This window comes from Fundulus heteroclitus, unplaced genomic scaffold (genome assembly GCF_011125445.2).
Source record: "Fundulus heteroclitus isolate FHET01 unplaced genomic scaffold, MU-UCD_Fhet_4.1 scaffold_290, whole genome shotgun sequence".
Taxonomy (NCBI): domain Eukaryota; kingdom Metazoa; phylum Chordata; class Actinopteri; order Cyprinodontiformes; family Fundulidae; genus Fundulus; species Fundulus heteroclitus.
In genome coordinates, this window is record NW_023396700.1 from 66,314 (window position 1) to 77,448 (window position 11,135).

General features: G+C 45.8%; 1 protein-coding gene across 1 annotated transcript; it reads right to left on the reverse strand.

Annotated features, from left to right (window-relative positions):
- Positions 1–403: 403 nt before the first annotated feature.
- On the reverse strand, positions 404–11,084 carry rnpepl1 (arginyl aminopeptidase like 1). The gene is made up of 11 exons (XM_036130184.1): positions 9,764–11,084; positions 7,528–7,668; positions 7,024–7,175; positions 4,693–4,809; positions 4,390–4,625; positions 2,443–2,556; positions 2,257–2,369; positions 1,974–2,082; positions 1,678–1,905; positions 1,460–1,602; positions 404–1,283 (listed from the first exon to the last, which is right to left on the reverse strand). The coding sequence occupies exons 1-11, from the start codon at positions 10,250–10,252 to the stop codon at positions 981–983; spliced, it is 2,145 nt and encodes a 714-aa protein (XP_035986077.1). The 5' UTR covers positions 10,253–11,084; the 3' UTR covers positions 404–980.
- Positions 11,085–11,135: the final 51 nt, after the last annotated feature.

Below are 11,135 nucleotides of genomic sequence, written 5' to 3' on the forward strand. Positions count from 1 at the left end.
CCAGGATCAGTACGAGCAGACTCTTTGACTCAGGAGACGTCTGAGACCTGCAGGACATCACCAGGACCCCACTGCTGCAGCTGTGCCGTAAAACTGTTCCCATTCATTCAGGTGTTATTGGAATTGGCAGGGTCTCAGTTCATTCCCAATAAATTAGTTTACATGAGGAAATAAAATGTAATAAAACCTCCTACAGCTTTCTAACACACCAGACTTTTATTGTGAAGGCAGAGCCACGAGCTTCCTGTATGCAGAATATAACCCTTCAGACATCAAAGGCTCCCTTTAAACATGTCGCCGTTAGATTTCCAGTCTGACATCAAAATAAAGGCAGGAAATGAAAAGATGCTTTCAAAATAATGTCAGAAAATTAAAGATTTTCTTTGGAAATAAAGAGCAAGGCAGTTTTTTATACGTTTTATTTTTGATTGTTAGAGGAAAACTGAATAAATAACATAATTAAACTGTTTGCAGAGTGAAGCTGGTTCCTAATCGATACAGATTATTGGTCATGTGATCAGATTTGATTCCTTTTGCTTGTTTCTCGGCCGCTTAAAGTGAAAACATCAGCTCTATCCTGACGGTGCATTCAGAGTCGAGCTGATCAGGCGTTTTAACGCCTGTCTGCAGATTCCTGAGGATCTGATTGGACCGTTGAGAGAGCCCGACAGTCGGAGTGTTTCACAGTGAAGCGGTAAGGCCGCGCGGGTGTTCAGATGATGCTGGTGTTCAGATCTGGAGCCGAGGTTCAGTTTGCACTCTGGATCAGATACTGATCCGGGTTCAGATGCCTCAAAGCCATCGCTGAGCTGCCGGAGTTCCTGTTCCCACACGCCTGCAGCTCCGCACTAAGGCAGAAGCTTCAGATCATTTACCTTAGACTCCAGCAACTTCTGCTGGCGGCGAACATGATGATAAGGAAGGAAAGCAGACTTTGAAGTGTTTAACACACCAGGGGCCTCCGGGGGCCCAGGTGTTTGTCATGCGGACACGTTGACGTCCCTCAGCGCCATGGCGGCGTTTGTCCCAGCAGCAGCGGCGGCGGCTGTGGCGGCAGGAGTCTGAAGCGGCGAACCAGAAGGGGAGGAGCCAGCCACGATGGGCGGGACGGGGCTGCTCTGATTGGCCGGAGCCGAGCTGCTCGGGAACAGGATCAGCTGCAGCGTCCGTCTCAGGTTGGGATGCAGGCGGCGCTGCGTCTGGTAGAAGATCTCAACGGCAACGCACTTCATCACCCCGGCCACCAGGTCCTCGTAGAGCGGCACCGTGTACATCCTGGAGGTCTGCAGAGAGGACGGGCAGAGAGTGAGGGGGTTTCCTGGTGGCCGGTGACCAAATCAGGCCATCGAGTTAAAAACAGAGTTAAAAAAACATAACGATGCTGCGCAGTAGGAGGTAAACTGGCTGTGTTGTGTGGAAATGCAGCCTAAAGGACAACTGGTGGTGAAATTACTCTTACGTGTTTGTGCAGGAAGGCCCGGACCCGCGGCAGGTCGGGGTAGAACGTGTTCCTCACCACCATCTGCAGCCAGCGGATCTGAACCTCGGCGTTGAGGCCGTCGAACAGGGATGAGTAGCGAGCAGAGAGACTCGCCATCACCTCTGAAACGCACAGTTTCTGATCAGTGAGCCGCTCAGCCGGGGCGGCGGCGCTGTGGGCGACGCTACGAGACGTACCGTGTGGCAGCGGCGAGTGGTCCAACATCCGGTCCAGGAACAGAACCACCTGGAAGGTGCTCCAGGCCGACAGGTCAAAGGTGGCGAGCGCCTGCTGGTCGGGCGTGTCGCCGCTCCTCCACAAGTCACACAGTTCCTGGACCGGCCCAATCAGAGCGCCCCCTGCTGACAGGTCGGGCTCAAACGGTGGCGGCCCACAACCGCTCATCCAGCGCTCAAACTCCAGACCTGAGGGCAGGAAGTGATGTCACCACACAGGAAGGGTACGATGCCAACGTGCGTCCGACCCGACTTACCTTCCCTCTGAGAGACGGCGGCGTCCTGCAGGTCCGGGAAGTACCGCAGGAAGTAGGCGATGAGGTCCTGAGCCACCACGCTCTGAAACTTAAACTCTGAGATGTAGTCCTGCAAACACACACGCACACCTGAGTTAAATGAGAATGGTTAGAAACACCTGTTCTGTGAAACTGGCCAATCAAATGAATTCTGGATTTAAAGGGAACCACCTGATCAGGAGCCTGGAATGGAGTTAAAAGCTTTAAGATCAGCAGGAACTCTGCTTGTTGAGCTTGCACTGACCTTGAGGAAGCTGTCGAAGCGCCTGACGTCCCCGCTGAGCTCGGACAGGTACGACACAAAGCAGAAGCCTTTCTCGTAGGTGAACAGGTTCATCAGTGTGCTGGGGTTCACGCCTGCAGAGAGGAGGAGGGAGGAGGTTGGAGGCCTGCCTGAAACGCTGAGCGCCACAGCTCTGCGTGTGCTTACCTGGCTCAAACTTCACCTGCAGCTTGCTCACAGGGTTGTTGTCGCCAAGCAGGCGCAGCTGTCTGTGCAGGGCGTCCAACCGCACCACAGTTTCCAGGCAGGTGAAGGCCTCACCTGGAGACAAACACGGTGCCACAGAATCAAACCGTGATCCTGATGATACCGTTCACTTGATGCTCAATGTCAATTTTTTTTACTGAAATCAGATATTTTTTTTAGGTGGCCGTTCATTCTACTATTCCTGTCTGAACGGTTCAAGACCGCAAAGCGATCCGCATGAGCAGATAACAGAAGGAGACGTTACACAGTAGTGGACTGTTTATGGAAGTAATGGTGAGTTTGGCACAAGGTTTAAAGAGTTTGGTACAAGGTTAAAAGAGTTTAGTACGAGGTTTAAAGAGTTTGGTATGAGGTTTAAAGAATTTGGTACAAGGTTTAAAGAGTTTGGTACAAGGTTTAAAGAGTTTGGTACATTTAAAGAGTTTGGTACAAGGTTTAAAGAGTTTGGTACAAGGTTTAAAGAGTTTAGTACGTTTAAAGAGTTTAGTACAAGGTTTAAAGAGTTTGGTACAAGGTTTAAAGAGTTTAGTACGTTTAAAGAGTTTAGTACAAGGTTTAAAGAGTTTGGTACAAGGTTTAAAGAGTTTAGTACGTTTAAAGAGTTTAGTACAAGGTTTAAAGAGTTTAGTACAAGGTTTAAAGAGTTTAGTACGTTTAAAGAGTTTAGTACGAGGTTTAAAGAGTTTAGTACGAGGTTTAAAGAGTTTGGTACAAGGTTTTAAGAGTTTGGTACAAGGTTTAAAGAGTTTAGTACAAGGTTTAAAGAGTTTGGTACATTTAAAGAGTTTGGTACAAGGTTTAAAGAGTTTGGTACAAGGTTAAAAGAGTTTAGTACGTTTAAAGAGTTTGGTACAAGGTTTTAAGAGTTTGGTACAAGGTTTAAAGAGTTTAGTACGTTTAAAGAGTTTGGTACAAGGTTTTAAGAGTTTGGTACAAGGTTTAAAGAGTTTAGTACAAGGTTTAAAGAGTTTAGTACGTTTAAAGAGTTTGGTACAAGGTTTTAAGAGTTTGGTACAAGGTTTTAAGAGTTTGGTACAAGGTTTAAAGAGTTTAGTACGTTTAAAGAGTTTAGTACAAGGTTTAAAGAGTTTAGTACAAGGTTTAAAGAGTTTGGTACAAGGTTTAAAGAGTTTAGTACAAGGTTTAAAGAGTTTAGCACGTTTAAAGAGTTTGGTACAAGGTTTAAAGAGTTTGGTACAAGGTTTAAAGAGTTTGGTATGGGATTTAAAGAGTTTGGTATGAGATTTAAAATAGTCTCAGAAGGATCTGAACTCAGCCTGGATGGAAAAGTCCAGGAGAGGAGGACCCTCAGACAACCGGCAACATGTTTCCGTCTGGTTAGTTCACCCAGAGAGCAGACCGCAAGATGCTCCTGGGAGTTAACGGTTCAAGACCGTAAAGCAGAAAACTTTCAGAAGGAGACGTTACACAGTAGTGCACTGTTTATGGAAGTAATGGTGAATGAATTTGCTTCTCAAAGTTTGGAGAGTGACGTGAAAGACGGATAAAATGCGACATGACTGTTGAGGCAGCGGATACTTTGGAAAATATCCGATACGTATCTGAATTAGTGCCACATATGGAAGTGGCACAGATCGGATTTTTCGAGGTGAAAAGACAAGAATTGGATCGTTTACACTACCATGAAAAAGACAGATATGAGTTGTATATAGGCAAAAAGATCGGATATGGGTTGCATTTGCCTGCAGTGTGAACGTAGCCTTAGTGTCAGACTGGTTTTACTATGGTTTGATGTTGATCTCTGTATGGTTTTGGATTCGTTTCGATTATAGCTTTGGACTTGATTTCTGGTTCCAGATTTGGTTTCTGACTGAACTCAGACTAGTTTTAGGCTCGGGGTCCGTATGACTTCAGACCCGCCCTCACCGTAGGCCTCCGTGGTGATCCTCCGCTGCGCGTACGTCGCCAGGCCTTCGCTCAGCCACATCTCTTCCCAGGTGGCGTTGGTGACGGCGTTTCCAAACCAGCCGTGCGCGATCTCGTGGATGACGTCGATCAGCAGGAACTCGCTGCTCTCCAGGATAGACGCGATGATGAAGGTGAGGCAGGGGTTCTCCATGGCAACGATGGGGAAGGAGGGGGGGAGGAAGACGATGTCACACCTGAGGAAAACCCACATCAGCACCACCTCTCACGTCAATATTAAGATTCACTGAGAGTAAGACCCACCTGCCCCACAGGTACGGTCCAAACAGGTCCTCGGCCACGCCCAACCAGCGCTCCACGCTGCCCCCTAGCTTCTTCACGGCACAGGACAGCAGACAGGGCTCCGCCCAAACACGACTCCTGCAGTCAGATTGGACGAAGAGGCCAGGTTTGTTCATGTTAATTATATACAGGAGCGTCTGAAAATAATGAATTTCATTTAAAAAGTTCTGAGAGTACTTTCTTTTACTTATTTGAGATAGTTCAAACTAATAAATAAGTATATTTAGTGTTTATTTCTCGTAATTTTGATGAATTACAGAGAACTAGAATATTGTGAGAAGGTTAAATAATGGAAACTCATGGTGTCTCTCCCTGTAGAGCTTTAGCCAGGAGAAAGCTAGCATCTCCTGGAGCCCTTCATCACAACAAGATGCCCGCACATAAAGGCAGAGATGAGGAGGGAAAGTTAGTCTGGGATGAAGCTATTTAAAACTGTTTACTTCTAATGTGTTTTCACTGTATTTTTAAGGTTTAACAGAGGTTAAGGCCTGGAGCTAAACAAGCTAAGCTAACAGGCTAAGCTACATGCTAGGCTAGGCTATGCTGATGTGTTTTTGGTGTGTTTTAAGGTTATGACAAACTTTATTTCCATAAGGGTTTTTATACACTGATGGGACAATAATGATTGTGTTTTCCGGGCCACTCATTTCACCAAATATGGCTAAAGGTTTTATTTAATAAGCTCTGAATGTCCACTAGCATTAGCCACCCCTGGTAGCCGTTAACAGCCTTGCTACTAACAAGTTAAACATAACTATGGTTTGTTTACACAAAACACTTGATTTCATTTTGACTAATCGTGCAAAGAACATTAGTACAGCATGAATAGGGAACAGTAATATGGATTAACGGTGTTTTGTGTAACTTAAGAGAAACCCATCAAGCTAACGGCCACATCCTTGGATACGCTCCCAGCATTACTTACAGTCATGGTCCGCTTACAGCGCACTCTACAAGTTGCCAATTCAAATCTTAATTATTTCTGGAGGAATAATTAAGTCAAAATCAGGAATCCTAAAGTTTATTCATTTTTATGAAGAAAATCATTCTTTAAAATGTTATTTGCTCAAATAATGTTTTTTCTAACTTGGATTTGCATTGTGAATGGGTTGAACATATATCAGATGTTCTAAATTAGTCAAGATAATTTAAACTCTTTCCACATTCTTTAAGATGAACTTTGGTTCTCTAACTTAGATCTGCAGTGAACCAGGATTCATTGAATCATTCTGATGATGGTTTTAAAATTGTCTTTATTTGTCCTTTCAATCTTTTGTGTGTACATTAGGTTTGGACGATAATTCAATAATGTATATCGATTGATAAACGTCTGGTTCAACAGAAAAAAAGGGGTTAAAAAGGGGTCAACAAAAGAAGTTTTCCTTCCTTTTGCATTCGAGCCTATCGTGTAGAATAATACTACAGTCATTATACCCTCCCAACCAATCACAAAGTCTGAGAGGTCAGAGAGCACACATTCTTTTTGTATTTTTTAAAGACTTACAGTTTCGGTAAAAGGTTGGTTGAATAAAGGGTTATGTTTGAATTCAATGTTCTTTATTTAAGAATAAGTCATTAAGCAACAGTGTAAAATGACCACGGCTGCACTTAAAATATATGTTTTGAATTTCTTGATAATTACTGATATCGATCAATATGATTTCTATTTTATCAATATGCTTATTTTCTATATCGTCCAGTCCAAGTGTACATAGTTCTTAGCTTCCTTAATCTTAATTTTGCTTAATAGTTTTAGTTAAGCCTAGTAGAGAAGATTTGTTGTTTGAAATATAGTGTTAATTCAGATAAACAGCATTATAAAGTGAAGTTCTCTGGATGTTCATTTTATTTCTGTTAATAAATTCTTGAACTTGAAGAGAAGTTGTCACTCCTTTATTCTATATGTGTGCAGAGTTTGCTGTTAAAAGATCGGCAGTGCTCAAATCATCCCCTTCAACTATTGTCCTGATATCAGCTGTTTGGGCTGATATTCACTGGATAATACCTAACAGACCGAGAGTTATTCAATAAACATTAAATAAGTTAAAAACATGCGTAATGGCACAGCAACCCTAATCAGCTAATTAACTCCCTGAGCAGGCGACACCGTCATGGAGCAGACTGCTGGCTGGACTGATTGACTCCCTTCAGGGAGGAGACGACCCAGAGAGTCAGTGCTAAGGAAGCTGGCTGGATCATCAGATGTTCGGTTCGGGTTCTGTGAGTAACCCTGGAAAAACCCATCAGAACCGTGAGGTCAACACTCCCGGTGTATCCAGGCGACCCACTGACCTCGGGCCGATGTCCACGTGCTGCAGCTCTCCGGCCACCAGCGCCACCAGGTAGGACGGGACTGGGAACTCCATGGAAAACTGGAAGACCCGATCCAGCTTGGAGTAGGAACTGCGGGACGCACTCATCAGAACCGTTAAACCCTCTGGAACCTGAGCAGGAAGATCAAGATGATGGAAGAAATGGTCATGAAAAACAAATCTAGATATTTTGTTTTTGTACATTGTATTTTCTTTTTAGCAAACATTTACTCTGATCGTTTAAATTCTTCATCTGCAGCAGATAAGTAGCCATGACGTGTCCTGCAGTCTGATCTGTTGTTCTCCCTGCAGCTGGAGGACAACGTTTGGACGAAACCGCTGGAGTTTAGCTGTAATCTGTCTGTTTTTCTCTCATTAACTCTCCTCTGCTCATCCTTTCAGCCTCATTGGCAGAAAAGCCAACCACATGCCTCCCTCAGCCATCGGAGTTCGAACAGAACCTTAAAAAATAGCCAGAACTCACCCGGATGGTGGCCGTGTAGGTGCTCTTCACAGCCGGAGTGTCGAAGCAGGGGAAGAAGGAGCGGTTGCACACCGAGTGTCCCTGAGTGAAGACCAGAGGACGAGACTGACTGCAGGTCAGCTCCGAGTCCAGCCACCAGATCTGAGGACAGACAAAGACCGAAGTCAGACAGGACCTACGTCTGCGTCCTTGGACCACCGTCATTAGGAGAAGCCCTGATCTTCAGCAGGAACATGAGTCCAAACGTCCAGAGGAACACAGACCGGACCAAAGGTTCCTGACTGACCGAACCAGTCACAAAGATCAGACACCAGTTCAAAACCAAGTCTGAAAACAACACATCCCAAACATTAGAATGTGGTTCAGGTCCAGGTCTAAACCCAGAATGGAACAAGGCCTAAAACCGAGTCAGAACCACACTGAACTATAGCTAAAAACCACTGGAGAGGAAAATCAGAAACCAGGCTGCCACAGGTCTGTTACCAAGTCCTAAACGCCAAGCCTGAAAACCAGTCTGAAGCCATACTGAACCCTGTTCAGAACCAGTCTAAAACCAGCCTGAAACCATTCTGAAACCAGTCTGAAACCTGCCTGAAACCATTCTGAACCAGTCTGAAACCTGTCTGAAACCAGCCTTAAACCATTATGAACCAGTCTGAAACCTGCCTGAAACCAGTCTGAAACCAGCCTGAAACTAGTCTGAAACCAAGTTTTAAAAGGAGTCTGAAGACATACGGACCCAGAGTCTGAAACTAGTCTGAATTCGGTCGGAAACCAAATCTAGAACCAGATAACAAGTCTGAAGCTATATTGAGACCAATCTGAAACAAATCTAAAACCATACAGAGCTCAACATGAAACCATAGTAAAACCATTCTGACACCTAGGCTACGTTCACACTGCAGGGAAATGCGACCCAAATCCGATCTTTTTCACTGCAGTGTGAACGGCCCAATTCAGATCTTTTCACCCAAAAAACATCCAAGCCAATTCCATATGTGGTACTAATTCAGATATGAATCGGATATTTTTCAAAGCGTCTACTGTCTGAACGGTCATGTCGCATTTTATCCGTCTTTCACGTCTTTCTCCTGTCTCCTGACACATCCACACAGTAGCAGCTAGCGCTTCATAGTAGACCGTTAATAGCTGTGCTGCTTTCTTCTTACTTTATTTCGTCTTGCTACAAAAACTTTATTGACACTTCTAGAAACAATTACATTCACGTTTACTTCCGTAAACAGTGCACTACTGTGTAACGTCTCCTTCTGTTATCTGCGCATGCGGGTCGCTTTGCGGTCTGGAACCATTCAGACAGAACTATGATGGCGGTCGCATTTAATCGTAGTATGAATGGCCACCTGAAAAAAGTTAGATTTCATTAAAAAAATCGTAATTGAGCATCAAAACCAGCAGTGTGAACGTAGTTTAAAACAGCGTCTAAAACCAAATACTCAACAAAATCTTTAACTAGCCAGATTTCAAGTCTGAAATCAAGTCTAAAGTTTTATTGAAACAAATCTGAAACCAATTTAACATTATGCTGAAACCAGTCTGAAGCCAGATCTGAAACCATTTTGAAACCTATTTAGAGACCCAGTCTAAACCCAGTCTGAACCTAGTCTAAAACCAGTCTGAACCCCTCCTGAAACCAGTCTGAACCTATTATAAAACCAGTCTGGACCTAGTCTAAAACCAGTCTGAACCCATATTGAATCCAGTCTGAACCTAGTCTAAAACCAGTTTGAACCCATTCTGAAACCAGACTGAACCTAATCTAAAACCAGTCTGAACCGAGTCTAAAACCAGTCTGGACCGAGTCTAAAACCAGTCTAAACCCATACTGAAACCAGACTGAACCTAGTATAAAACCAGTCTGGACCTAGTCTAAAACCTGTCTGAACCTAGTTTAAAACCAGTCTGGACCTATTATAAAACCAGTCTGAACCCAGTCTAAAACCAGTCTGAACCTAGTCTGAACCTAGTCTAAAATCAGTCTGAACTCATATTGAAACCAGACTGAACCCAGTCTGAACCTAGTCTAAACCCAGTCTAAACAGTCTGAACCCATACTGAAACCAGTCTGAACCTAGTCTAAAATCAGTCTGAACAGTCTGAACCCATACTGAAACCAGTCTGAACCTAGTCTAAAACCAGTCTGAACCCAGTCTAAAACCAGTCTAAACTATACTGAAACCAGTCTGGACTCAGTGAGACAGTAAGACAGTGTCCTTACCGCCAGGCCGTCCGTGGTCGTGTACCGGACTGTGACCTGGATCAGTCTGCCGGGTTTAACCATCTCTGCAGGTAGGCTAATGACGAGCGAGGACCCGTAGTCTGTAAACGGATCCACCCGGTACGTGAGGGAGGCCGGCTCCTCTGGCTCATCCTCTGGAACCTTACAGTCTATGGAGTGGATCAACAGGGAGGGGTGGGAGTCCAGGATGAGGGTGCTGACCCCCAGCTGGACCGGAACCAGGTCCAGAACCAGCCAGCCGTTCATCTCCTTCGCTGCAAAGTTCAACCGAAGGTCCAGGTGAAAGTGTCGCAGCTGGAAACACCTGAAGTTTGACGCTGAAGCCACGTCCACCAGGGGACAGGGTGGGGCGCCGGGCCTCGGACCCACCGAGGACTGGTTGGAGTCCCCGACGCACCGGCCCCCAGACACCGGCAGGGATTTACGGCAGCAGCACAGCGAGGGGGGGTTCTGGTTGACCTCGGCCATGTTGAGGCAAAAACAGAACTGGACCCAGATTAGATCTGACCCAATCCCAGGTTTAGACCTGGATGTAATCCAATATGGACCTGGACTAAACCTGCTCTAGACCCCGAATGAAGCTTCCTAAAAACCCGACTAAACCCAATTAGGCTCTGGACTAACTTGATCTGGACCTGGACAGAACCAAAACCAGAGGACTTGGGAGTTCAGGATGAGTCAGAACCTAGGTCCAGGAAGTGGGACAGCTGAGACCTGGACTTCTGGGTATCAGTAAACCCAATCTAGAAGTCATTTTGAACGAACCAGAACCTTTAACTGGAACCCAGGTCCAGTAAACCTGGTTTAAGAAGCCGAACGGTTCTGATAACTAGTCGGATTCACCTGCAGCAGAACTTTGATCCAGTTTAACTTTGATCCGAACACAGTTTTAACAAACTGGCGCGGGTTCGAGTCCAGTTCTCCGGTCCCGGTGACATTAAAACTCGGGGATCGGGTCCGGTTGTAGTCCAACCCGGGGTAAAAAAAAACCTGAAGAAGCTCAACAGAACCAAGTCGAACCGCCTTGAGTCCAGCGTCGGGTTAAAGTGACCGAACCGACCTGTTCCGTCCCCTTGACCCGGTTCCCTGCAGAGCGAGCCTCGGCCCCACAGACAGAGTTCCGCACCGTTAAGTAAAATCCATCGGGACGGAACCGGACCAGAACCGGACCCTCCGCTCCCAGTCGGGCTCACAGAGTCGGGGAGTCTCCGGTGGACCGGAGCCAGAGGACAGGGTGTCCCGGGAGAACAAAGACCGACGGAGACCGACGGAGACCGGAGGACCGAGGAGGACAAACAGGAAGTACCAGAAAGTTCTGCTGGCCGCCGGGGGGCGCTGTGGAGGCGGGGAG